The sequence below is a fragment of the Pleurodeles waltl genome, unplaced genomic scaffold (genome assembly GCF_031143425.1).
Source record: "Pleurodeles waltl isolate 20211129_DDA unplaced genomic scaffold, aPleWal1.hap1.20221129 scaffold_180, whole genome shotgun sequence".
Lineage (NCBI taxonomy): Eukaryota > Metazoa > Chordata > Amphibia > Caudata > Salamandridae > Pleurodeles > Pleurodeles waltl.
In genome coordinates, this window is record NW_027149886.1 from 254,531 (window position 1) to 281,957 (window position 27,427).

The 27,427-nt window shown below is 46.5% G+C and overlaps 1 protein-coding gene across 1 annotated transcript in view; it reads right to left on the reverse strand.

Moving 5' to 3' along the window:
* Nucleotides 1-27,427, reverse strand: part of LOC138274391 (mortality factor 4-like protein 1) — a gene marked incomplete at its 3' end in the record, with an annotated part of 291,700 nt that overhangs the window by 246,637 nt on the left and 17,636 nt on the right. The window contains exon 2 of the mRNA XM_069218984.1: nucleotides 10,557-10,605. Within this exon, the coding sequence (XP_069075085.1) occupies nucleotides 10,557-10,605 (49 nt within the window). The remainder of the gene's footprint in view (nucleotides 1-10,556; nucleotides 10,606-27,427) is intronic.

Genomic DNA, 27,427 nt, shown 5'->3' on the forward strand with positions numbered 1-27,427 from the left:
CTCCTTGGATAAGCCTACTGCTCGACCACACTACCACAAAATAGAGCATTAGTATTATCTCTTTTTACCACTATTTTACCTCTAAGGGGAACCCTTGGACTCTGTGCATGCTATTCCTTACTTTGAAATAGCACATACAGAGCCAACTTCCTACAACATGTCACTAAACTAAGAACTACTGTATTTGTACGTAAGTTTCACAATTACCAAGTATTCCTTTGTGAAGCTATTGTGAACCGTTTGCATTTGAAAAGGTTTCAAATGGATATTAATAAAATACAGCTTTGTCAAATGAATGACACTGATAATAAGTATTCAATGGAACATTTCGTGATCATAAAGCACAGCTGTGAACTAGACTTCAATTTGTATTTTTTAATTTGGCGCCTCTGTAAGGACCAATTTTGTGGGTTGCACCACAGTTGTAAGCAGCCACAAATGGACACTTTGGAAGCAAATATTAGGTGCATCAAAAAGACTGCCTAATGGACTACGGTCATGGCCTTGTAAAATAATCCTGCACAGAATGAGTTAACCTGTGCGGAGTCCGGAAAACCAGCGTGATGTGCTCTCTCTGATATGCATAACTTAACAAAGTTAAGCAGTTTCTGAGATCCACCGGTGAAGTTTGAGGAAGATGTGAAATTATTTAAAAGGGGGACTGTAACGAGTATAAAACAGTACAACTCCCCCCCACCCCCAATGAAGCAATGTCTTTTATAAATTACAGGCCAGTATCCCCACCAACAAATGTCCCCACCAACAAATGTCAGAAACTGAACTCACTCAATAGGCAACAGAAGAGCAGAAAATAAATTGGGATGGGGTGGTAACATACGGCGGCCCTGGACTGGATGTTTCATGAGTTTACATTAAGGCTTGGTTAATAAGTGACAAGAATATATAAACAGCAGTTTAGATTTATATGCATGCTCTGTCAGCGATGACTATATGACAAAACATGATGTATGTTTTTTTTTATTTTTTTTTATGAGTCGGTTTTCAGTTTCAATGTGAAAGCGCAAATGTGTTTAAGAACACTTGGAACGCAAAAAAGGGTGGTTTCAATTACGAATGACTGACTGTACTTTTGCCACTGCTTCTCCTTCAGAGGACAAATCTACTGTGCCATGCATGCACTGAGAGGGAGTTCAGTGTCATTCTCTCGATTTTCCATTTACTGCCTGGCCAGCCAGAATTAATCGGATCAATACAGGGCCACAGCACACCGAGTGTTTAAACTGTGCAACTGACTTTACAGTATGTCAATAGGAATGGGAAAACATTGTTCCTACTATAATTTTCAATTTCAGATCAATTGAATAGTGGTGCTACCATGTGCCTACAGTGGGTATTACAGGCATACTTCCCGTTTATGCAGTTGGGTACAGGCACCTTAAGCTCATGTCACAGTCAAACAAATTAAGCCGCGCATGTTTGCTTGGCCAACTTTGTATTATGCAACAGGGAAAATTGGGGAAAAGAACAGCGATAGTCAATTAAAACAAATGTATCCTTTATCTGCAACCTAATGTTGCTAGCAAGCAGTGTTGCCATGATGTCTTTTTGTGGATATCGTATTAATACTTATGCACATGTATTTAACTTTTAAAAATATGTGCATGAAACACTGATGAACGGAAAAATATGTTTGCCTTGGGCAAGCCATCCACCTTAGAACAATACAGCAGCTGATTTGACAAAATACAATGGTGACCACAGAGTGACAAATGTCGAGCCAACTTAATCTATATTTCACCTGTTGAAGTACTGAAAAGTGCTAGGTATCCTTTGATGAAAAGAGAAAGGTGCCAGGAATGGTCCATTGTTTTAGTGGAGTATCCAAAGACAGTGGAAAGGTTTAATGATAGAAAGCGCAGGCTGCTCCTAAGAATAGCAACTGATTTTATGATCGATATATTCAGTACTTTGACAAGTGCAGAATTTTAAACAAAGGATCTTAATTTCAGCAAGGAAGTGAATGAGGAACTGTGTGAAAATGTTCAACTAGTACCATCATTTTACACCCCACAGGCAGCAATGCAAGAACATGGTGGCGATTGTGTGGTGAACGAGGCAAACCAGTAAAATTAGCTATTGCACTTCCTTATGAAGTGCTATATAAGCCACAAACTGATTAAGGCGACTTCAATGACTGTGGGGGCTTTGGTCAAAGAGACGATCATTGAAATGCACAGGTCCAAACAAGGGTTTCACACTAACACAAAAAGATAGTACATACAGTGGAAAAAGTGACCGCATGGAAAGAGATACACTGTAGGGCTGAATGAGAAGCATTTCCCCATCCTCCAGAGGCACCAGATCTTTGCATTATGTGCAAAAAGTGGTGTCATCATAAAGTCAAGGAGGAAAGGGGTACATGAGAGCTAAACTTAAGTGAAATCACAAGAGTGAGCCAGGAAATAACTGTGAAAATGCAGATAATAGGGCAGAGTGCGCTACCAAACAAAAACAATGGGTCTACAGAGGACCTTCATATTGATACTGGCTAGACTAATGTGGACAGAAGAGACAGAATGATGATGAAATGGTAAACAAATAGAATTGTTACAGAAAACGCTAACACAAGGCATATGTTCCCAGCAAACCAAAATCTAATTTCAGTAATGCAGGCTGCCACCAACAACGCTTGTTTGAAGAGTAAGAATGGGTGATGAAGGCAGCTACTTCACAGTACAGCAGATCCCAATCAAGTCGGAAGAGGACAAAGTAAAACACAGTTATCAGTTTTTGCATCTGGGAAAGGGATATATGACCCGCAGATCTGCCACAGCAGCATTTTGAGCAAAGTAGGACACAAGAGACAAGAGGATTTTGAGTTCACTAGAAATTATGTTGCTAGAGTGCCCACGGACGACATACTTGTTTAATTTAAACAGATTAAGTTATATGCTCAATTACAGAAAAAAAGTTATGTAGATATTGTAAAATTATTTAACGTTAATGATTAGAAAAGTACATAAATAGCATTTTCAGGATAATTCAAAGTCTCTTCTGTTATGGACTGCCCATGGGTTAGCATGCCAGTTCTATGGCAAATGCAACTGCATACCTGATTAAGAGGCACTGCCCATTAATGCACTGAATGAATGGCTTTGGGCCATATGCTGCCCTCCTCTGAGAAGGGAAGGCGAGGCAGACGAGAGCCCTCTCTAGTGCTGTAACGTAATCTGCCCCACCAGGCAGAGGCAGGAAGCTGAAGGCAGTTTATCAATTTTGGAAGAAGGCGACTGACATGAAAACTAAGGTCTACCGTATTCTGACCTAAAACGCAGAGCTGCGGGACCAGGCTGAAGACGCTGAGAACCAGTACCACTGCAATAACCCAAGACTGTTTAGCTTCCCTGAGTGCACTGAGACACCTGCCTCTGCAGTTTCTAGAATCACGGTTTGAGTTCTGGATGCCGGCAGACATGCTCTCAACCTGGTTTGTAGTGGAACAAGCGCACAGAGCATTACCACTGAAGCCCCATTCCTGGGGCCCCACATTGACCCATGATTGTTTGCATTCTAAATTTGTTGTAGAAACTCCATCCTTCGGGAGGCCCAGCAGGGGGGCAAGGATCTGTATTATTGAAACTCCCAAAATGTATTTTAAAAAAAAAACACAACAACAAGCATTTGCAATGCACCAGAGTCTCGCATTTGTCGGAGTTACAGCTATTCCCAGTTGTAAACTCCCAACCAGATTTTTCTTGCATTAAAAGAAAAAAACAGCGCGATCGTGCTGCTACAGTTCACACGTAATAATACGGAAAAAGTGCAATTATGAAGGTAACCGGCAAAAGTGCAATTAACTGTATAACAAGGTCGATAGTATGCAAAGTGCTCGACTTCTGCCCAGCGAGATTGCGCTGCGAAAATAGAGAAAAAGTAGTCCACAAACCTGACGGGAAACAGCGAGCCTCGCAAGTTTTCTGTACTTGGTCGCTGCGCTCGAGGAGGGCTAACCACCGGAAAAGGCATGATGTATGCGTGCCTTCCACTAATCAAAGGAAGCGGATTCTAACAGGCAAGCCAACGTGCCAATGAAAGACACTGATGTGAAGTCGCCGGGGCTCCGAGCCCTTTTCTAATACCTAAAGCGTCCCGCTAGCGATACACATGCGATGCAGGCTCAACCCCAAAAAGGGGGGTGGGTTGTTTTACTGGATTACACCAGAGCTGCGCAAGCCAACAGGAAATCAGGTACAGAGACCAGACATAAACCTGTCATATGTGTGTTTCCCACGCACCTAAAAGTGATGGCAAAACCACCTTCAACACCAGAAGCCGTCTGGGAATGGATAACTGAAAAACAACGTCAGTCAGCTCGCTCCCCTTGCCCTCTGCAAGCGTTTCCCTGCAAAGGGAATGAGTGGGAGGTAAGTACGGTTGAAATTTGTATCATTTAGCTATTTACAAGTTTACTCCAATGTTCTTTTAAGTGGTAAAGGTTCCAAGGTAATTTTACAGCATAGGGATCCTTGCACGGTGTTCACGGGGTCCCCTATGGATTGCAGGGTGCAAGACCACAAGCAAGATCAGCTATACAGTTTTACCTGCCCTGGGGCATCCAGGTGCAGTGGTGCTGACTAACTAGTGTCTTGTGCACTGCACAGTTGGCAACAAGGTGGGCCATCTAGAAAGAGCAGGGGAACTTGGGAACAAGTCCGGGAGCTCCCAACCGGGGGCTCCATTGGTGAGGGTCCTCAGAGCAAGGGAGCACTGTCTGATATTGTGGACACAGGCAGAGAAGCTCAGGTGCAGCAGGTCTTGGTAGTCTGTGGTCCTGAGTCAACGTGCCCACTGTTCTCTGATGGACAAACACAAATGATGGCCGGAATGCAGAACCAATCAAACAATCACCCCGAGTCATAGATCTGGGTTTAACCAATCAATTATTTTGCTCACCCTGCCTCCCAAGTTTGGACCCAACCATACGCAAATCAGTTTTCACCCTGTTCCCCGTGGGAACAGTCCAGCGAAAATGCCAGGCCAGGGTCCCTTGCTCTTCATGCCACTTGAGTCAAGCTAGCCTGGTTGATGAAGGGTGATACCCTGAAACAGGTCTGAAGATGCTTGTTTCCATTCCAGGGAGGACCTGGCTTGGCAGTTTGGGCTGGACTATTCCCACGGGAAGCAGGGTCAAGACTGATTTGCATATGGATGGATCCAAATTGGAATGCTATGGGTAGAAAAAATAAAATAAATACATTTAAAAAATAAAATTAAAAATGATAGATTTAGTCCCAGATCTCTGTTCTGGGAGGGTGAATGTTTGAAACTGTTGAGTATTTTGCCCATTACTTGTTCTTTTTGCGCTGTTCTCTTGTGGATCTGCAGGAAGAGGACCAAAACCCAGCATGTGGACTGGTCTGGACAATGCCCTCTGTGATGCAGACGCCCATCGGCAACTGGTCTCTGGACCCAACTGTAGAATCTGATTTGTATTTCTACAAGCTGTGGCTGCAGCAAGTGGTCTGGTACCCCAGGCACTGGTGCAGGGTGGCTCTGTTTGGCCCTGATGTTTTCTCACTTGGTGGGGAGACAGGACTGGCCTCTTGGAGCAGTCACCTCCTCCTGGACTGCTGCTGCATCAGAGGATCCGGTGGTCAGCAGATCGGTGGACCGGACTTTGCAGTTAGTGTCTGCAGGAAGAGGCTCCTCTACTCCAAGGCTTTTGGACTCCCCACAGGCACGACGAGCCAGGATGTCGAGACAAAAGCAGGTAGGCAGGGTTTTGCACTAAAAAGTCTTAGGAGTCGTCCACAGTTATTGCTGCTTCAGCTCTTATTTGGACAGATGAATCTGTTCTTCTGGTGTCAGGGGGCCACCTAAATACTAAATGATGAGGTGTTTAGGGAGTTATAGTAGTAACCATTGGGCTACTTGCCCTTGGGGTGACTACACCCTCTTTATGACCACTTCTTGTGGGAAGGGGGGGCATAACCATGTCCCTGAATTCCTAGTTCCAAAATAAAGACGGTGGAATCCTTCTTTGAGTGTCCCCTTCGGGTAGCCCACCATAGTGTTGTGGCTAGCCCAGAGGTGAGACATTGACTGCTTAATTTTCCCACCTGTTATGGTGTCAAGTTGGCCTAGGGTGGCCGGGGGGGGGGGGGGGGGGGGGGGAGTCGAGCGAGAGAAAACACCCCAGCCTTGGTATGTGGATTCACTAGCCATTGTGCTGGAGTGGCCATCCTCTCGAGCAAGCATTGTTTCTGACCTCAGAGCGTGGGCTGTAACCTCCAGGGGGTCAGAAACATGTCAGTGGGGGCATGTTTAAGGTGCCCTGTGGGTGGAGGTCCTTACAAATCCAAGGCTGGCATCAGCCTGAATTTATTAAGACTAGGTGTTTGAACGAAACTCCAATAGGTTTCGGTGAAGCTATTATGTAGCTGGGGAACTCGTAATGTTGAGAGTGGCCAGTACATACACTAAGATGCCTTCCCGGTTCACTCGCACTATCCAGTAGTTAGTTGTACTAGACACCACAGGGGCATATCTGCTCATGCAGATATGTCATCACATCAAATATAATGAACCCTGCCTTAGGGTGCCATTGGCACACAATGGGTGTGCCACATCTTGTTTCGCACCAAAACGCACAGACTGCAATTGCAGATGTGTGCAATCTGTTTTAGGAGGTTCCCTGAGGGTAACAATACATGCTGCAGCTCTTAGGTACCCTCTCCAGTACCCAGGCCCTATTGAGTACCATTTCATGGCAATTACAGAGGCACAGGAGAACGTGCCAATGAAACATTTTAGGGAAAGAAGAGCACCGGCGTCCTGGTTGGCAGGGACCCAGTGTACCTCAGTTGGAAAACCTCAGTACCAGTGAGCAATACGTGGGGGTGACCATGTCAAAAAGGGGCACTTTCCTACAGTCATGTATTAGAGCATAGTGTGGAGTTGCGTAGAGTGGCATAAAGTGGACTGGGGTAAAGTGGCTTGGCATAGACTGTAGCAGAATACAGTGTTGTAGATTAGAGTGGTGCAGAGTAGAGGGCCATTTACAGAAGGATACTGTAAAAATAAGGTTTGGGCAAGAGAAGATATGCACTTAAGCTGGACAACCTAAAACAAATAAGCCAGCAAACTGAAATCAAGAAAATGTGAGTTACAAACCACAAAACCAATGGCAAGCAAGGGGCAGAAAAGATTCCTAGGTCAGCTTTCTGAATGCCCCCAAGATGTCTTTAGAAAACCAAACCGCTGCCCTATCTGGTAGGCTGCAACCTATAAAGGGATTCTTTCAAGCTAGTGTGGCACAGTAAAACAAATACAAATTGCAAAAGTTTCAACAAGCCCTGGCATAGCCATTAAGTCTTGCCTATGCAAAAGCAATTTGATTTGTCAATTAGTTTTTAGCCATGCACGTCAGAGTGGCTGCTGTTCAGCATGACTAAAGGTTTATGACAGAGGAGAGAGGCACATGGGGTTATAGCACAGAGAGGGTAGAATGTAGTGTCAGATTAGAGTGGAACAGAGTAGAGTGGAGTGGAGTGAGTACATCGGCTTAGAGCGCAGTAGAGTGGCGCAAAGTTCAGAGGCAGATAGAGCGAAGTGTTGCACAGTTGAGTGTCAGTGCAGTGGTGTAGAAAGCAGTGGCATAGTGTAGAGTGGTGTAGAATATAGTGGTGTTGAGGTAATTGATTCAGCGCGGAGTAGAATGGAATGGCAGAGTGGGCCATGGATGGTGTGGTAGTGCACTGCCATGACAAGCAACACATTTTCAGTTGAAATTACTATTACATATGCACATGCATGGCGTTTTACTGATAAAAGTATAAAGCACACATTGTGTGTGCAAGTGTCATTACCTAGGGTACTGATTTATTTTGACTATTAAAATATTTGTTTACACTACATTTCAGAATTACATAAGTGCTTTATTTGTGCTTTCTTAATTCTGATATATTATGAAAATACAGACATTTAGACTGTTGTGCGACAAAAAAAAAAAAACTTTCACAGCAAGATTGCCACATAAATCCTATCACTAAGGAGAAAAAAAGTAAACACCAACCTCGATCGGTACTTGTTCCATGCTCCAGACAAAAGAAGATTAAGTGAAGCCAGCACACCCTGGCTAACTAGAAGGCAGCGAATAAGAGTGACAACAAAGCCAAATAATGTTAAGAAGTACCAGGTGGGCTGCAAGCCCCTTATATACAGCATTTCTGCCAAGCAAGAATGCATGCACTATCATAGACGAGACATAAAAATGACAAAATAATGAAGTAATAGTAACAGAACAAGAGTCCACCTTCTACCACCGAACACAACCCAATCATCTGCGGAGCCCCTCAAGGCTCATCACTTAGCCCCACCCTCTTCAACATCTACATGTTGGCCCTTGCCAACAGTCAGGTCCCACAGACTACACACAATTCATCCTCTCCCTCTCTCCAAAACCTCCACTGCTGCCAGAACCAACTTCCACCAATGCATGATCATGTATGAGGAAGTTATTACTCAGACCAATTGGCTCAAGTTCAACACTGGGAAGACTGAAGCCTTGAGCTTTGGTAATGACAACTCCCCCTGGGAAACATTCTGGTGGCCTACAGTACTGGGGTCCATTCCAACTCCAGCTGAGCATGCCAGAAATCTCTGTATAGTCAGGAATCTCAACATGAGGTTCCAAGTCAAGGAAGTATCATCCTCCTGCTTCTTTATCCTGCATATGCTACATAAGCTATTCAAGTGGCTTCCCTAAAACGTGAGACGCACCATCAGCCAAGCCTTAGTCACCAGTCTACTGCCCTCCAGAAACACCCTCCATGTGGGAATCGAGGGCCACCTACTTCAAAAACCTAAAGAGACCATCCAGGATGAGTCTTGCGTCATCATTATGATCTCCCTCATCACACCTACATCACTCCTACCTCAAAAAACTGCATTGGTCACAGCTTAGAAAAGATGCCAGTTCAAGCTCCTTACTCATGTGCTCAAGGCCCTGCACGACTCCGGACCCAACCACATCAACCACCACTTGGATTCCACTAACCCTCCAGACACCTCGCCTCTGCCTCCCTCATGCTCGTCCATATCCCCAGCATACAGTGTATATATCTACATTCACGTATAAACAGAAATAAAAGTCTGTTATAGTATAGATTGAATTGGTTATGAGGTAAGAGTTAGAATGTAGAACGTTGAGGAGGTATGAATACTTATGTCACAGAACGTTGGTGGGGAGACATTACTGGTGCCGGTGTTGGTGGGAATTATTACTGATGATTCCTGTGAATAAATAAGATCCTTATTTCACAAATTTTAATGAGTAAAGAGTCTAGTCTCCTTCACATAGATGTGATTTTAAACTTTTAAGTCCAAAGCACTTAATGTTGCACGCCATGATGCATTATTTAGAGTACTGTTTAAATTTACCAGCAAAATCTACGGATGCGCTTACGTAAGGTGTGCATTTAATAACGGTCCCCAACTATGGGATACATATTGACCACGTTCAGCTAAAAGTCAGGTTGTTTCACCACATCTAAAAGGCGTGCTGATATGACAGCTCGAAGAAGGATAAGCATATCGGAATTCCATCAATAGCGCTAGTGTGATGCACGTTCATGTGTGTGAAATTAAAGTTCCCCAATGTGCTGCTCCTCATGCATTCGTGCTCTTCCAACGTACCAGTTATTTTCTGATACTATGAACCTAAGATATGCCGGCCCCGATAGGAAGCCCCAGCACCAAGATGACGGTTATAAGTTCATTGGGAACCGGAGTATTTACCGGTTTCTGTTTAACCCAGAACACTGTGATTCTTTTACATATCAAGGAAAAATGTTGAGTCTAGAGCCCCAAAGAACAGTAGTGGGATCATAAAAGGCATTAATTAGGCGAAAAGACCTCCCCACGTCAGTCTACCATCTAGAAAGGCAAGCTGCAGGACTATGTTATTCTTCCCAAAAATGAAAGCACTCCGAATAAATGAAGCAGGCAGGGTTGACGCACGCTGAGTTGCGCAAAGGGACGCGTTTGACAACGTTTAAGGTACGGCCATTGTTATCGAAATAACAAACGCATTTCACCTTTCTTAGACACTTTACGAAGATTACCTTCAATGAAAGACGAACAGATTATAATGGGGCATCAAAGTAAAGACGATAAGAAGGTTATCCCACCACAAAAACTTACGTTGGGATTAAATAAAACCAGGATGTACAGCCACTACTACAGAGCGCTTATTTTTGCTCAATTGTGCTAGTTGTGGTAACCGGGCGGTATCACTGACTGAATGATAGTTTCACAAAATCTTAAAAAGGGGGAAACTGTCAAATTCTGATACAAACCTACGCACTGCCATTATCGTTCAACCGCATAAAAGCAACAGAAAACGAACGTTGTCTGCACTATCCAAAGAGACAATAAAGAACAGGACAGTCCACTGTATCTAACATGTATGAATAGCTATGGTAATGAGGCGTAACAAAGGGAAGCTGAAAGAAAAAAAACTGGCGGAAAGTGCCTACCGAGGCGGAGATTTAGGAAGAAGGAAACAACTCAGATGGAGAATAAGTAACGAATACCTTGACGAATCCGAAATCTACTTTAAACGCCGAAAACACATTCAAGCCGCTTTAGTGAAGACGGAGAGGCAAATTGATTAACAAATAGCAAAAGGAAACACGAAGAAAAGAGGCATTCCAATGGAGGAGGTGGGAGGAGCTTGAAACACAACCAATATAGAGACGAGGGGGATGGGAAAACGACGAAATGGAGGAGAGGAGAGGGGCGGGGCTATGAAACAGCATATACTAATTGGGAAATGCCGATGGGGGCGTAAAAACGACTCGATGCTTGCTTGTTACTGCGAATCTCTCACTCGCCTACCTCGACAATGAACAAGGGTCAAAATGCACCCGTCCAACGGCCCCTTTCTCTCTCTCTGCGGCACTTACACGCGACCCATTCCAAAATTCCATCCCCACCAGGATTTGGCGCCCCTCCCCCACCAGGTTCCTCCGCCCCCTTCTGCAATAGGGCTTATCCCCATTGCCACATTCCCTCCCATGCTCGGGTCCATTTCAGCGCCCCGCCCCTCACTCACTCACCTTCGGTAAATTTGGGCCTGGGCTCCTGCTTCGGCGCCATTTATACTGCCCGCTCCTCCCCGGGCCTCCGCTCCCGGCCCCGCCACATCTAATCACCGAGCGCCAGCACCAGCCGCCGCCGCCACCGCCAGCGACACGTCATGGCGGAGCGACCACTGAGGAAAGATGCGCAACCTCAAACAACGCTCCCTTTCGGCCCCACCCACGTGTGGCGTCAAAGAATGATTCAGAACCTGCGCGCGAAGGGTCCCGCCCACCACGGCCTCGCTTGCTAGGCTGCCCTGCCTGTGTCGCTCCGTTTTCCTGCTCTCCGCTGCGTTGATGTGGAACGTCGCCACCTGGTAGCTGTCCCGGATCCCACAAACTCGTACCGCACCAATTTATTTTTCTGGTCTGAGTTTATTGGACTTATCCAATTTATAAGCGACCTTTTAGCAGCCACGGCTTTACTTACTCAGTGAGCTACTCATGACTTTACTTTCTCAGTGAGCCTGTGCCAATGTCACCATACCCAAGAACAGTGTGATCTACGTTGAGTGTTGTCTTCCCTTGCCTCTTCCAGGCTTCTGTGCGACCTTTGACACTTCTAGCTTCCTATGGTATGTTCTAATCACCTCAGGCAAGCTTGTACCTCCAGCCTGCCCAGGTAAACTTTCATCTAGGATGAAACTCTTTCTTTCCAATTCCAGTTCTGCCAGTTAACCCTTAGCTTCTGGTGAAACTGCTTTTGGCTTCCAGGCAATCATCTGCTTCCGGTCCATCAGGTGACCATTAGCTTACTATATAGTCTTTTCTACTTCCAGGCAAGCGTTTGCTTACACCCCAGGAATTACTGAATATTGGTATGCGGGGTGGATGTTTCACCCTTCCTTTTCCAGGTCACTTATTCACTAACTTCTTCCAAGCCACAGACTCCGCTTTGGTTTTTCCTTCTAGTTCGGCAAGCTAGGCCATTGTGGTAACCTTCCGGTTGCCGCTGGGTTCTGTCACCTGTTGTAGTTCTGTTCCCTTTGGGCAGCATGTCATTTCTCCTTAGGGTTGTGTTGTAAGTGCCGTCATACCTTTCTTGAGGCCTCCAGCAAGGCCAACCTTCACCATAGATGCACCTCAGTTCTTCAAAATCTTACCAACAGCCCATTGCTTTCAGTGTCCCCCCTTTGGTCACTCTGCCCAGAACATCTCTCGCTGCTAACGAGAAAGAGCATCCACTGCCTGATTTTGCATACTTGCCATATGTATTCCCATAACCTTTTTATTTTATTTAAGAAAGGTTTGGGCCAGATGTCTTAACCGCTCAGTACAGTAAGACATAGACAGCTGCCACGCCATTAGATCGTACAACTAATTTTTTGTTGGCTAAGTGACCTGACTACAGCAGCAGCAACACTAGACTGGGAAAAAGCTTTAAAGCTGTGGGAATGGATGCCACACTAAGAATCTGGACATGCCCAGCATACCATGTTGAACACAGATTAGCACCAAAACCTTTATGGCTGGACATATCTGTGAACAGGTGTAATTGCTCACTTGTCCATGATGATTGTCATATTCTAACTCCAATGAAACCTTGTAGAGAAAACAGCCACATCCACAGGTCTTCTTTTAACCCTGCCTCCAATGCTACAAAATGATGCCTGTGAATAACCTTTCCACATGTCAGTCGCCTTGTAAAAACACTCCCTGTCTGAATGATCCTGGGTGCAAAATTGAGCTTGCCATAAAGCTCTTAAATGTTGTTTAGTGTTGCTTTCTCTTTGGTCTTGGACCTAACTAATTGCAGCTACAAAAGCTTGTATGCTTTCTGCCGCTGTGTGGGACACTCCCTCTGCGAAGGCAAGCGCAGTCTCCAAGAATATCAACCTTGTTCTAGAGCCCTCTATCTTTCTTGGTACCAAAGACACTCCCCAACCCTTGAGTAGTAACTGAGAATATTGGCAGCACTTGAGCAGAGTCAAATGGGCCTTCTTTACCCACAAACAAGGATTCATCAAGGTAATGGAGCTTGCCCCCTACAGATTCTGTCATCCGTTGTCCATTCCAAGATGGAGGTAAATGCCTCAAAATAAGTGTGTAATACTGAGTATTCCTTGGGCATGCATACGTTATCATATAGCTTCCTTGTAAGCTGAAAGCCCAGCATTTGAAAGCTGTCTGGGTATATAAGCAACAGCCCGAATGCTGACTCAATATCCACTTTAGCCATTAGGATACCATATCCCTCCCCTTTCACCAGCTCATGTGCCTTATCAAATGAAGCATAGGAGACCAAACGTGTCATAGCTCAACCAGTTATTAACTGAGTTGTCTTTGAAATGAGAGTTGGTGGATCCTGTTGGGAGTGCCGGGGGATGTATGTCCCCAGGGCGCAACTTCTTTTATGTAATTTGGGACTTGTGGTGGCCAAGTGACATGGTATTGGGGGAGCCTTCAACCCCAACATTGCAGGAATGGAAGAGAGGGATAGATTATCGCAGCGAAGAGAGTCACGTATAAGGTGATGGGGTGTTCGCACAAGTTTTGAAAGGTTGGGGGGGGGATTTGAGGCACTACTGTATCCACCTCTCATTGGGAACTGCAACTCCCTTGACATAGAAGAATTGTTGCATTATATGTGGGGGCATTGCTGTAATCATCACTGTTCTCTACTATCCATGGTAATGTCATGTTAATGCCTGTTATATTTGAATGGTGGGTGCGCGTGCTTGCCTCCTTCAGTTTAATATTTACAGTTTGGTGCATTTTTGCACCTTTATGCACTGTTGCTGCATTATCTATGAAACAAAGAAAACCAAATAAAGCTATTTAAAAAAAAAGTTCTTTGGTAAGTACCACTGATGGAAAAAATCAGGTCGCCAGTGTGGGAATTGAGAGACCTCTTGGTATTCCTGTGATTACCTAAAATGTGAGCAAACTAAAGGTTAGCTTACCACCTTTCTGAATTTTACAAAAAATAGTTTCTGTGGTCAGGGTATGCTGTGTTTAGATCCGAGTGGATGTATCATTGGGTGCGTAACAACAGAAATAACTTTATTTTTTATATATATATATATATAAAGGGCTTCATTGTGATCACCTGCAGTTTCTTAGCGCTTTACCAAAGACGTTACTATTAACCCAAAGTTAGTACTTAATTTGCTGACTTTGGACAGATGGAATGCAGACTAGGCCTTGACAGGATTTTGAACTGAAAACCTGCCATGTACTTCATTTATCGGGAGCAAAGTTTTACCTCACTAAACTATATTATCTGCAATTAAGCCTGTCCCCTTTCAGGACTAAGTGAAGTAGATCTAGATAAAGCTGATTTCATAGTGATCAAAGATGATGACGTCTTTATGATGATAAACAATGCTTGTTCTGTAGATTTAGTATTGCATTTGGAACTAGGCAGCATATACAGGCCAGGGCAATTTTGATTTCCGTAGGACATTCTCTGATTTCAAACACAGGCACGTTATCAAAGCTGGAGCTGATGATGGATGTCCTTGCCTGTCTGTCCTTCATGAAAGCCAGCAACTTTGGCAGGTTCCTATTCAGGCCCTGGATTGGTCAGGCACTCAACACTACTTACAGGCAAGCAAAAAATCATGAGATATAGATAGGCACGACCTGCATGACAGGTTATTGAAGGTTGGCGATGTGTGCCTTGTTCCCATCAGCTGCTGCAAGCACATCCCCAGTAGAAGTAGAATGGGTGGCTGCTCCCACCGACGGCTGTTTCACCTTGAGACTTTAATAACAAGTCAGCAACTAACAATCAGAGTTTCAGACACTTTGAAGGGCTGTAAAAGGGAGCTATTTAACTCGCTTTAGTATCAGGAGACCAGCCAAGGTGAGTGGGGAGAGAATGGTGTTAGTAACTGAACACATTTTTGGGATTCTTTCCACACTTCCATTCCTAATGCAGGCCTGGTCTTTACAATACGTGAGCTGTGACCAGATTTTAAGCTTGAAAATGTGATGATCAGTGTCATCCTCTATCTTCCACCCCTGTAGTTAACCATTACAGTTTTGGTGTTAGCTTGACTTTTTGATTTTGACACTTTTAAGTGACAAGTGAATAAACAGAATAATTACTCAGTTATCCAACAGGAATTAAATTGTGTCAGCCACCAGTCAAATACAACAATATCCACTAGAGATGCTGGGAAGTAACCTTCTGTGCCTACCTCAAAAGAAAGGCAATACAGTGCCCCACAGACTTTTAGTTCTTTTATCTGCAAACCTCGGACTCTTTAGAAACATACTTATTTCACGTAGTGAGTACCGGATTTGGGGGGGGGGGGGGGAGAACCCCACACTGGATCTCCAACAAATAAGATAATGTGCTAGTGTGGCAGACACTACCAATAGATGTGGACGAGGCAGTATGTTTTAGTCATGAAACTGGGAGACTCGGCATCTTAATCCCAGCTTTATTCAAAATCTACTGGTATTTAATACTAGTAAACATTTTGACAGGCACCCCAAAATAGTGGCATTTCCCTCCAAAGAGCAGTAACCAGGCCTAGATCTCTGAACTGCCCGGGAATGGGTTACTAGACAGTTTGGAAAGAGTGGAACTAGGAAATACTTGTGGTCATTATGACATTGGCGGTCAGCTGACTGCCGCAATGGCGGTAGGTCCGTCACCAGGCTGATAGCGAATACCACCAAATTATGACCATGGCAGTGATCCCTCCCATAGACAGCCAAAGTACACCCGAGCTGCCAGTCCACTGCCCATGGTGGTTGCCATCTTCAGGCTGGCTGGGGGAACACCACACCCCGGCCACTATATTATGACATAGCAGACTGCCAGGAGTTCCGGGGCGGGACCACCACCATGAAAAGCCTGGTGGAAACAAATCATATAAAGGAGACCCTCACCTCCAGGGACACAGAAGAGCCTGCGGCCGCCATGGACCCCAAACTGGAAGTCTTCCCAATGCTGTACACGTGATGGCAGTCCAGGAGCAGCAATGCCAACGACGGTGAGTACAGCCACCTATCACACAAGGGAGGGAGGGGAGAGTGAGACACCCACACGCACAACACACACCAGACACACATACCACACACAGAGAACTATCTGCAGAGCAATTCAACAATAACATAACCCAGAAGCAAAGAAAGCCAGGAAACATACCTTTGGTCCAACCACTGTAATTGGGTGTGAACAGCAACCTCAAAAAAATGAATGAAATATATATATATATATATATATATATACACACACACACACACACACAGCACCCCCCCCCCCCCCCCCCCCCCCCCCCCCCCCCAGCCCAGTCCAATGTCAGTGAAAAGCCACAGGGCAATGTCCAAGGCCCAACTTGACTCCTGACAGCCCAATTCACTCCACTGGGCAGGGGCATCATGCTGATGGTAGGCAGGCACCTCAGGGTGGGGGGCATCTTGAGAGGGGGGGGGTCCTTGGACTTGGGTTTGGGAGGGGGCGGTTTCTTGCTCTGTTGCTTAGGGGGCAGAGATTGTGGCTTGGAGCGGGGTGTCGGAGTGCCACTCTAGTGCCCTTTAGTGGCAGGTCTAGCTGCAGGGAGAGGGACATGAGTGGACTGGGAGCTGGAGGTACTGGGCTGGGGGAGAGGGAGCTTCCACTTAGGAAGGGAAAGAAGAAGGGAAGAGGTCCAGGCAGGAAAGGAAAAGTTTCTCAGGTCCAATGGGGTGGGTTGCTGGAGGAGGTTTGGGAGTGGAGGTAGAGGGAGTGGTTGTAAGAGGAGTAGGTGTGTTGGACTGGGTTGCAGGTGCATGTACAAGGTGTGAGGTGGATGGCTGTTGGGTGTCTGAGTGGGAGCGTTTGTGTCTTTGGAGGGGGCGGCAGACGGGGTGGGAGAGGACACACAGGACCTGTGTATGTATGTTGTGGTGGTGTCTGCAAGTGAGGTGGGTGTGCTGCATGAGGTTGTGGTGGTGGTGACTGCACATGTGGTGTATGGAGTGCTAGTCTGTGTGTCTGCTGTTGTGGTGACTGTGGGCAAGGCTGAACAGGTGGCAGGATCTGCAACTAAGAATGCAGTGCTTGCAGGTGTGAGTGCTGATGTGACTGTGAGGGAGGAGGGGGAGACAGTGGAGGCAGTGGCTGTTGTGTGTGCACCTGGGTGTTGGCTGTGTGTGTGCTTGTGGAGTGAAGTGTGGTGCCTGTGCTTGTCTGTGCAAGTCCTGTCTGTTGTCTTGGGTGCATGCTGGTCTGATTTTGTGCGTGGGATGGGTGGGGGGAGAGGGCTTTGGCACTGTGAACAGGTAGTTGGAGGGGGGCGGAAGAACCAGGGACACTGGCTACCGTCAAAGAGGAGGCCAGAGCATGAAACAATCTCTGTAGGGCAGCCAAGCCATGTGAATGCCCTCCAGGTAGGCATTGCATTGTTGCATCTGGGATGCCAGCCCCTGGATGGCGTTCAGTATGGTTGACTGTCCTACGGAGATGGATCTCGGGAGGTCAATAGCCTCCTCAGTGAGGGCAGCAGGGCTGACTGGGGCAGGGCCTGAGGTGCCTGGGGCAAAGGAGCCCACCCTCCTTACGAGCAACTGGGTGGGGGGCTACTGGAAGGGGGGTGCTGGTACGGGGAGGGGGGTGTGTGGAAGATGTAGTAGCTGGGGTGGTCCCAGGGGGTCCGCTGCCACCAGGGAGCTTCCACCGAAGGAGGAATCAGTCAGATGTCGTAGCTCCTGTCTACCCTGTGGTGCTCCCCTTATCCTCCAACCCACTGGTCCCCTCGGTGTCAGTGGACTCTTCCTCCTGGGTCCCGTGGGCTGCAGCTCCCCAACTCGCCAGTGCCCCCGCTCCTTCGCCAGATGATGCTAATGCACACAAGGACAGGATAATAAAAGGAGAGAGGGTGGGGGAGAAAGAAATGGAGCACAGGGTCAATTACAGCAACACTGTGCACTATGAACCACAATGCCAAACCATTACCTAGGAACAGCAGCAGAAATGAATCCAAACACTACCATCTGCACACCTACTGGGACTCACTAAGCCATGTCTGCCATGGTATGCCAGCTACTTGCCATTACAAAATATACATATCACCCTACATTGCTAAGCAGGACTGCACAAGATTAGCTAAACTGGCATATTGGGGCATCTGCTGACTAGAACCTTGCACCCAAACACCATGGCGGGCAACAATAAAAAAAAAAATAATAATACCATACAGTGTGTACTCACGCCCTTGTGGCTGCTGTGCTGCCCTCAAGCACCCATCTAACTCGGGATTGGCCACCGCCAATATGCGGGCCATCAGGGGGGTCAAGGTCCGACATGCACCCCTCCCTCGTTGGGCCTCTGCAGTCTTCTAGGCCCGTGTCTCAGAGCCTCCCCCCGTTTCCTGCAATGGGTGGTCCGCCAGCTATGGACCCACAGGGTCCACATGTCCTTGGCAATGGCACGCCACAACCCTTTCTTCTGATGGGCGCTGAACTTTATAGGGAACACCGACAAAGGGAGACCATAAACTCAACACTCCATTCTGTAACATAAATGGCTTACATACTGCATAGATCCCACATCGAGCCCACACATGACCCGTACCTCTGCATACACATTGCATGCAGCAATAATATACTCCCCAAATGACAGACTGCCAGCACATACATACATCTTCACACAGCCATGTCGCATCCAACATACTCAAAAGGTACTCACCTGTTGGTCTGAAGGCCCATACAAGGGTAGGACCCCATCCACAAGCTTCTCCAACTCCTCTGATGTGAAGGTTGGGACCCTTTCCCCTGTAGCATGGGCTATTGCGGGTTCCAGACACAGAACACAGCAGCACACGCAGTGGATGTGTTGATCTGTAGCGAGTCAGGAATCAAATGAAGTGGGTCAGAGAAAATGGCAGTCACATCCTCGATGGTGAACACCGTCACCGCCAGCGTTGATCACCATTGGTTCCTGTGCTCCATAGACCTCCGTGTTGACCAATGAAGAGTTGCACGGCGGTGCAGACCACCTTCCACCATGACACTTGCGGAGTGAGGTCACTTCCACCTGTTCATTCATACAAGTCAGGCTGTTATCGATTTCTAATGCTGGTACTCATGGTGGACAATTTAATGTGTGTCATAGGTACAGATGGTACATGCCAAGACAATTCCAGTCGGCTACATACATCGATGCTCTGTGTACTGTGATATTGTTTGTCCATACTTCCTGTAGTCACACACACCTCATGTTCGGTTTACTTAGATACCTACCACTGCGGAGGAGGAGGCAAGCACCTGTGTACAGACCCCTAGTGGACTTGGCTACACTGGTGGAACGCCACATCATTATGACCTATCGTCCGAACAGGGCCACAGTTACTGAGCTGTGTCAACAATTGGAGCAGGAATCAGACCTGGCTATCTTTAGCACTACAGCAATACCCCCTGCAGAACAGGGTACTGTCAGTGCTCCACTTCCTGGCAAGTGGACTGTGGGCTTGGCCGGAGGAATGTCACATCCAGTGTTTTTGAATGTGCTTGGAAGAGTTTTGGCTGCCTTTCTGAAACACATGAGCAGCTACATCTCATTCTCCCAGAGTGAAGATTTGCTCACTGTGAAGGCTGGATTCTACCCCATGTTACTCAAACCCCATGTGATTGGGGCCATTGACAGGACACAAATTGCCTTGGTCCCTCCCAGGACAAATGAGCAGGCCTACAGGAATAGAAAGAGTTACCACTCTATAAAAGGTCAGCTGGTGTGCCTTGCTGATCAATACATCTCCCACGTCACTGCCAAGTTTCCTGGATCTGTGCATGATGCCTATGTGTTGAGGAATAGCAGCGTCCCACAGGTGATGGCTCAACTACAGAGATCGAGGGTGGTTCATAGGTGAGCTTGAGTCTTCACCCAATGTATGTCACTGTATGCCACCTTAAGTTGTTCTCTGTACCATTGTACATGAGTAATGTGTGTCGCTCACTACTTCCAGGTGACTCCGGCTACCCAAACCTGTCCTGGCTGTTGACACCAGTGAGGAATTCGAGGACAGGGGCAGAAAATCGGTACAATGAAGCACATGGGCATACCAGGAGGGTTATTTAACGTACATTTGGCCTACTAAAAGCCAGGTTCCGGTGCCTTCATGTCACTGGTGGATCCGTATTCTACGCCCCTAAGAAGGTCTGCCAGATAGTAGTGGCTTGCTGCATGCTGCACAATTTGGCACTCAGACGCCATGTGCCCTTCCTGTAGGAGGAGGGGGGGAGACATTGCACCTGTGGCAATAGAGGACCCTGAAGACCGTGATGAGGAGGATGTGGACAACAGGACACATATGATACAGCAGTACTTCCACTGACACTCGGGTAAAACAGTACTTCTGTTCATACATCCATTACAGTTAAGTGCTGTGTGGCTGCTGTGTTGTGCCAAGCACTACCTTTACTTCTCAGCTGACTGTCACTTATGCTTTCCTTTTTGCAGATGTTGGTGTGGTCACAACTGTGTTCTGATGTGATGGCTACAGATTGCTTACACACATTTGTTGGATTGGTTCACACATTACAAGACATTTGCACAGGATAATGCAGTTTAACTCACTGCACATTGTTGTATGATAAAGCACAGACACTTCAGTTGTGTTCAAGGGTGTTTATTGAAGTGACAAAAAGGATGGGACAGTGCAATAGAGTGGGATGATAGTGGATGTAAACTTCAGTGTAGTGGCCCAGTTGCTTTGTTGCACATGTCCAGTATTCATGGGGCCATAGGAAAAGGAGCACTGGCAGTCCAAAGTGAACAAGGTGTCTTAGTGGCACACAAGGGAGACATTCAGAAGGGGCTCATTTCCTGTTGGTGATTTGGGTCTTGGCAACAGTCTCTGGTGTCTGTCTGGGTCGCAGGTAACGTTTGCTGGGTGGTTCACTTTCTGAAGGTGGAGGGGTGCTGGTGGCCTGTGAGTGAAGTGGCAGGTCCTCCTGTCGACTAGCGGCAGCAGATGTTGTTGGCTGGTGAGTAGACTGGCTAGTGGTAGGGGCTCGCTGGTGTGCTGTGTACTCATGCATCGTGTTGGCCATGTCAACCAGTATCCCTGCAATTGTGGCCATGTTGGCATTGAAGGCCTGCAACTGCTGCATGACCTCCTGGTTGTGCACCCGCTGGTTCTCCTGCAAGATGATAATCAACTGGCCCATCCTGTCCTGGGATTGTTGGTAGGCCCCCAGGACATGTGAGTGCCTCCTGGGCAGTTGGTTCCCTGGGTTGGGCCTCCCCCTGGTGCACCGCTAACCTCCCACTGGGCCTGGCCCCCTGAACGGTGTGCCCACTCCCACTTAAACCAGGACCTTCATCATCTTGCCTATGTGGTGTCAACTCGGGTCGCTGTACAGGTGGGCACACAAGTGATCAACATGTCCTGAGGACAGAGGTTGGGGGCGTTAGGTGGCTGCTGTGGTGTTGGAGTAGGATGGAGTGGGCCCTGTGATGGACTGGGTATGGGATGTGGAAGCCGACTGACCAGTGGTGCTAGATGGGTCTGGGATATCATCCAGATCGGGACATCCAGAGTTGCTGTCCTCACTGAGGCCATCTTCTGGTGGGGGACTGGGTTGCCGTGGCACATGCTTGCCGCCGACATGGGTGCCTGTGGACATGTGAAAGATTTGTTGCAGACACTGTCACATATTCAGCATTTCTGCCATTCCCTGTGGGTTGGGTGTTGTCCTCCCAGCTTTGGTTACTGTATGCTGGTGGATTGTGGGATTGGTAGTGCTACATGCTGCCCATGCATTACTGTTGTGTGTGCATGCAGAGCTGGGAGGGGTGTGCTTGTAGTGGGTAGGGCATGCAGGGGTACATCATTGAGGGTGGTTTAATGTATGGCATGGATTGGGGTGAAGGGAGTCAGGGTGAGGGGGTGACACGGCATGCAGGTATTGGTGGTGGTAGGGTAGTAATGGTGACTTACCAGTTTCCAGTCCTCCAGTGATCCGCTCAGGATTTCCAAGATTTTCTCCTCCCATGCTGTCAACTGTGGGGGAGGAGGTGGAGGTCCACCACCAGTCTTCATGATGGCAAGTTGGTGTCTGGAGGCCACTGCACGCACCTTTCCCCCGTAGGACGTTCCACCTCTTGCGAATGAAGTACCTTGTGCGTGGATAGGTTCCCACGGAGTTCACCCTGTCCACAATCCTCTGCCATAGCGCCATCTTCCTGGGAATGGATAACTGCTGGACCTGTGCACTGAACAGCTGTGGCTCTACCCTGACAATTTCCTCCACCATCGCCTGCAACTCTTCATCTGTGAAACGGGGATTCTTCTGTGGGAACATGCCTATTGTGTGGTGGATGTAGTGTGTTGTGCAGAGTGTGATAGGTGTTGGGGTTTGGTATGTGATGCGTGTAAGGTTAACAGGTGGCTGTGGTTTATGTGTGTGTAGTTCTTGTATTATCTTTTACTGGCAAGATGTAGTTAGTTTTCCGTGTCTGCAAAGGATTGTGGGTTGTGTTGGGGTGTGTTTTATAGTGCTGTTGATGGGTGTGTACGGTGTGTGTATATGTGTCAGGTGTGAGTTTTTCAATCTGGCCAATGTTGGCTTCTGTTGGTGTTGGGTGCTCAGTTCTACTGCGGGGGTGTGCACAGCGAATGGATGACCACCGTTGAGTGTCCGCTGTAGTGATTTGTGGTCCGTAATTTGGAGGGCGGTGTCTTGCTGGCATAGCGGAGAGGGTGGTGGATCCGACAGTTTTTCGTCTCCGTTGGGTCTGGAGGAATTGTTGTTGTAGCTGGTTTCTGTGGGTTTTGTGTTTGTGTGACATAATCTGGCAGGTGGATATCTGCCTCCGTGACAGTCTATTGGCAGCTGTCACCACGGCGGTCTTCAGAAAAGGCCGCCAATGTCATAATGATAGCCATTGTTTTTAACCTTGGTCCCCACTGCCCGCTCTCCTTGTGGCCAATTCATATGCTGTAGGAGTATCACTTGTCAAACATTTTGTGCTCCCTTTTTTACCAGTACTTTCAAGTGGATATCTGATCGATCTTCTGCCGTCCAGCATTAAAGTCAGCTATTATCAAGAGAGAGAGAAAATCTATCAATTTCTTTAATAAATCACCGAAAGAAGTTGGTGATCATTCACAGTGGAACCATAATAACCTGACTGATTTGTCATGCACATTACGTAGCTACACGAAAATACTGTCCATACCTTTAATCATTGTTACCCCTTTGCTATCCAAGACGAAGCCTTTGGTTATAATTGCCATAGTAGTCCGCATAAAACCACAAAAACAACTAAAAACACAGTCCCCTTCCCAAATCAGTGAGTCATTACTCTTGTGGCAATTGCAGTGTATGTAGCCAGATCAAACTCACAAAGGCTCTGGATCTGGGCCTTGGAAATCTGTTGAAGTAGCTTTCATTTACCAACTGCCACCATGATAATGTTAGTTTTGAGTTACAATGCCCATATAAACTGGTGTACTGCAAGAAAATATCAAAACAAGGATTCTGAAACACAAGTTCAAATTAAGATGTACAAATGTAACTACCTCGTTGGTAGCACACTTCAAGGAGCAAGGGCACATTGCTAAGCAGCTACAATGGGTTCTCATAGAAAGATTAACTAACTGTAGGTCCAATAACTTAAAAAACAGATTCTAAAACAATATAATGAAGAGGATCGCTTGATTATATATAAAAGTTCTCCAAGTGCGTAATAGTCGTCCATCAAAGAAGGTCAAATCAGACAAGGGAGATTATCCAGTGAAGAACCATGTAGAAGTGTCACATTTTAACTTTATTACATTTTCTTTGTATCATTATTCAGCCCAGCCAATGCATTTTGTCCAGCAGTGGACTTCATCAGGGCTGCAGACCCGGTAAAATAACCCATCTCAGCCAATAATGGACTTCCTCAACTGTTTCTCATTGAGACCAAATTCTGTGCAAGATTCAGATAAAAACTAACACACTTTCTGACCCATCATTTATGGACCAAGATCCCTACAAGGTTTCTTACTATCTCCAAGCCTTTTTATCTCGTGCATGGAACCCTTAGCCATAAAACAGAAAGAATTATCATATTTTAAGCTGAAATACTTAGCTCTACATGAGCAGGTGTTTACCAAATAATACATCGATTTTAGTCTATGTGCTCAAGGCAGTACAAGCATTGAGAAATGTCATCACCTCCGCCAAATCACCTCAAAACTAAACTTCTGCTTATCGCTATATTCTTGTGCAACAATTGCTCAGCGATCTGTCTGTTAATGACCACAATCCATAGATTGTATTGTGCAAAAAAAATCACTAGTTTCTGTGCTAGACAGATACCTCAATCTACAAGCACATAAATGCTCTAGGTAAAGGGGCACAATACCAATTTAAGCTAATATGAGAAACCAAATGCACCATCTGACAAGAAAACCTCAAAAATTTAACCCAGGTCTTTGGCTGTCAAGACTGGATTATGGGAATTCTCTGCCGTGTGTAACTTCCGAAATCCACTCAGCTTCTTTCAAGCTAACATTGCATGTAGCAGCCAGGGTTATTTCAGGTGCAAAGAAATTCAACCACATTACGCTCTTCCCTACCTCCCCTGGTGTTTTCGAAGACAATAAGGGTGAAAACAAGAAGCCAGTTCAAATTAGCCTACAATGCATACAGAGGGATAATACAGATGTTCCGACCTACCTGGCACATACACTAACTATTTTGAATGGTCAACACTCTCTGCAAAGTTCAGACAACCTGCTGCTTGAAATGCTGCTTTAAAAAAAGAAAACAAAAACACAGAAACAGCTAGAACATGAATCTCCATTCTCCTCTCAGTCAGAACACTGCATATTTTCCAACATTTTAAGGAGGCTCTAATGTTTATTGCTATTATTCCCCTGAAAGGCCATCTTCTGTAATGCCATTCTCGATGAATTTCACTTGCACCAGCTGTCTCAAAGTTGTGATCTTGATAATATCCCTATGCCAAAGTATAGCCTTTAATAATTACTATAGGAACTATGACTAAGATCTTTTTTTATTTAACTTTTTAACTCTTTGTGTTACTCAATACTACTGACTACTCATTTTCTAAATACCCCTGTTACCTATATCTGGTATGATTTGTACTGCATAATACTTTAGAAAAAAATATATATCTTCCTGGTGAAATAATGACCCTTTACTGGCCAGGTTAGCTTACAGATGTACTCCTCCTTCTCTATGTTTCATCGAAGAGCTTGCAGACAGCCAGCACCAATGCAAAGTATTTAAAAGGAAGTTCGTAGCCTATCCCCACCCTTAAACACCTGTAGTCTTCCCACTTGAAGAAACCACTTACTTAACCATAAGGAGGATTTGCCCTGTTAAATTCCCTGTTCAAGCATGTTTGGGGGTGGGCATTTCTCCAAACCTGCAGGGTCACTGTGATGTCTACAGAGATCTCTTTTTGGCATCCTCCATTGAGGAAGTAAAGAGGATGTTGATCTCTCGTTGCCTAGTTGTCACTGGGACCACCTATCCAGCCGTTGATCTTTATAATTGTGCAGCTCTGTAGTACGATGTACACTGCCATGCCATGGCCTCTTTCAAATGTAAATGTGCAACATTTGGTAAGTGAGGCTTTTGTCGCCTCTCTTTCTCCAAAGGAAGATGCTCATCATAGATGCTAGATGCTTGAAGAGTGCTGAATATTTTTTATATGGGACATTCTAGACCATATACAGGATGTTGGGAGCACTACCGTTTTTTTAAGTGATGCTTTTTCCATCTGTCAGAATGAATGGAGGAGCCTCCAACAGATCGTTTTTGAGCGCATGAATCATGTGTGAGATATTGCTTTCCCATGTCTGTATCTCCTCCATTATTATAATGCATTCACAGGAATCAGAATTGCCTTTTCCTCATCTGCTACACTCCCAAAATTGCCCAGTCCCCTACATCATGTATTTTTGCCACTGGCAATCCAACAGACATGGACCAATGCATTTTAAATCTTGTGTAAGTATCAAATTTGTTTACTGTCTGTATAGCCTTTTGGCCGAATTTGTCGGGCAAGGTAAGATATATTTACAAGTCATCAACCTAAAGGAAGTTCCATCTCCGTGTTCTTGTGACCATCAGAACCCATGCAGGCAGCTGGCCAAATGTTAGTACGAAGAGCAGAGGCACCATCCACTTGCTAAGTGGTCACGTGATTCTCCATTTGCTTGTCTTCGTGTTGTGGGGTCTGTGTATAGCAGACACACATAAGATAGAAATATTGGCCAATATTCATCTGAACAGGAATAAATATTCCCATTCCATATTATCGAATGCCTTTTTGAAATGTATGGAGAAGCCTGCCAAGGGATCTTGAATCCTCATGACTAAAGCCAGGGCACTGACAGGCTCCTAGTGTGGTGTCACATGGATCTCTGAGCATTAATCTGCTTTGATTGGGATACATAAGGCTGCAATTACTGTAATAAGACTGTTTGCCAGGGCTTTCTCTAGGATTGTGACCGCAAATTTTATATGATAAGCTTACCAGTTGGAGGGGGGGCTGTGGCTGAGCCCCAGCCAAGATGGCCGCCAACTAGCAGAGCTCTGCCACTAGCTACTAATCCACCTTAAAAATCTGTCATAAAATCCTGGCCGCCCGCCACTGGAGGAGTTCCGGGTGCAGTTGGGACGAAGGGGCACAGGTTTGGGGACCCCGAGCTCCAGGGGCCTGCAGAAGACACATATGCACCTGGCAGCCTGTAAAAAAACAGCTGATGCGTGGAGCCTGAGGCACAGGCAGACAGCCGGTGTTTGCTGCGGCTGGGTCGTCGGCTTGCTGAGTGATGCGAGGACTGCAGAGGGGGCCGAGCACCGAATCCGAGGACCCTCATGTGGTGGGGCCTCCTGTAGCCCGAAACGGGCATAGACGACTCTGGAGGCCTGCATTGCCCCTCCCTCCCGACCGGAACCGGAGGCTGCTGGACCACTGGGGAGGGGCGGAAGACGGCCTGGCACGGAGTGAGAGGGAACAGAGGTAAGGGAGGCCCAGGATTGTGCTGGATGACGGTGGTGAGACAAAGGAGGCCCTACAGGTATGTTGGGTGTCCGTGTCTGCCATCCACCCCTGGGAGAACCGGTTGGATCCCTTGGAGGAGACAGGGGATTGTCCCACTGTGAGAGGAGGCCTCTTTTTGAATGGTTAGCCCCCCACTTTTTGCCTGATGTTGATGTGTCCTAGCAGTTGTAGTACCCAGGGCCCCTGCTAACTAAGTTTCCTGGGCCAGAGCTCTTTCCCTAAATCTATTGTGATGCTTGGCACCATTGGATACATTCTTATATATCACTGTAAGACCCTAGTAAATGACTACCCCAGTATCCAGGGCATGGGCTATTAGGAGTAGGCCCCTAAGGGCAGCAACACTGATTGTGGC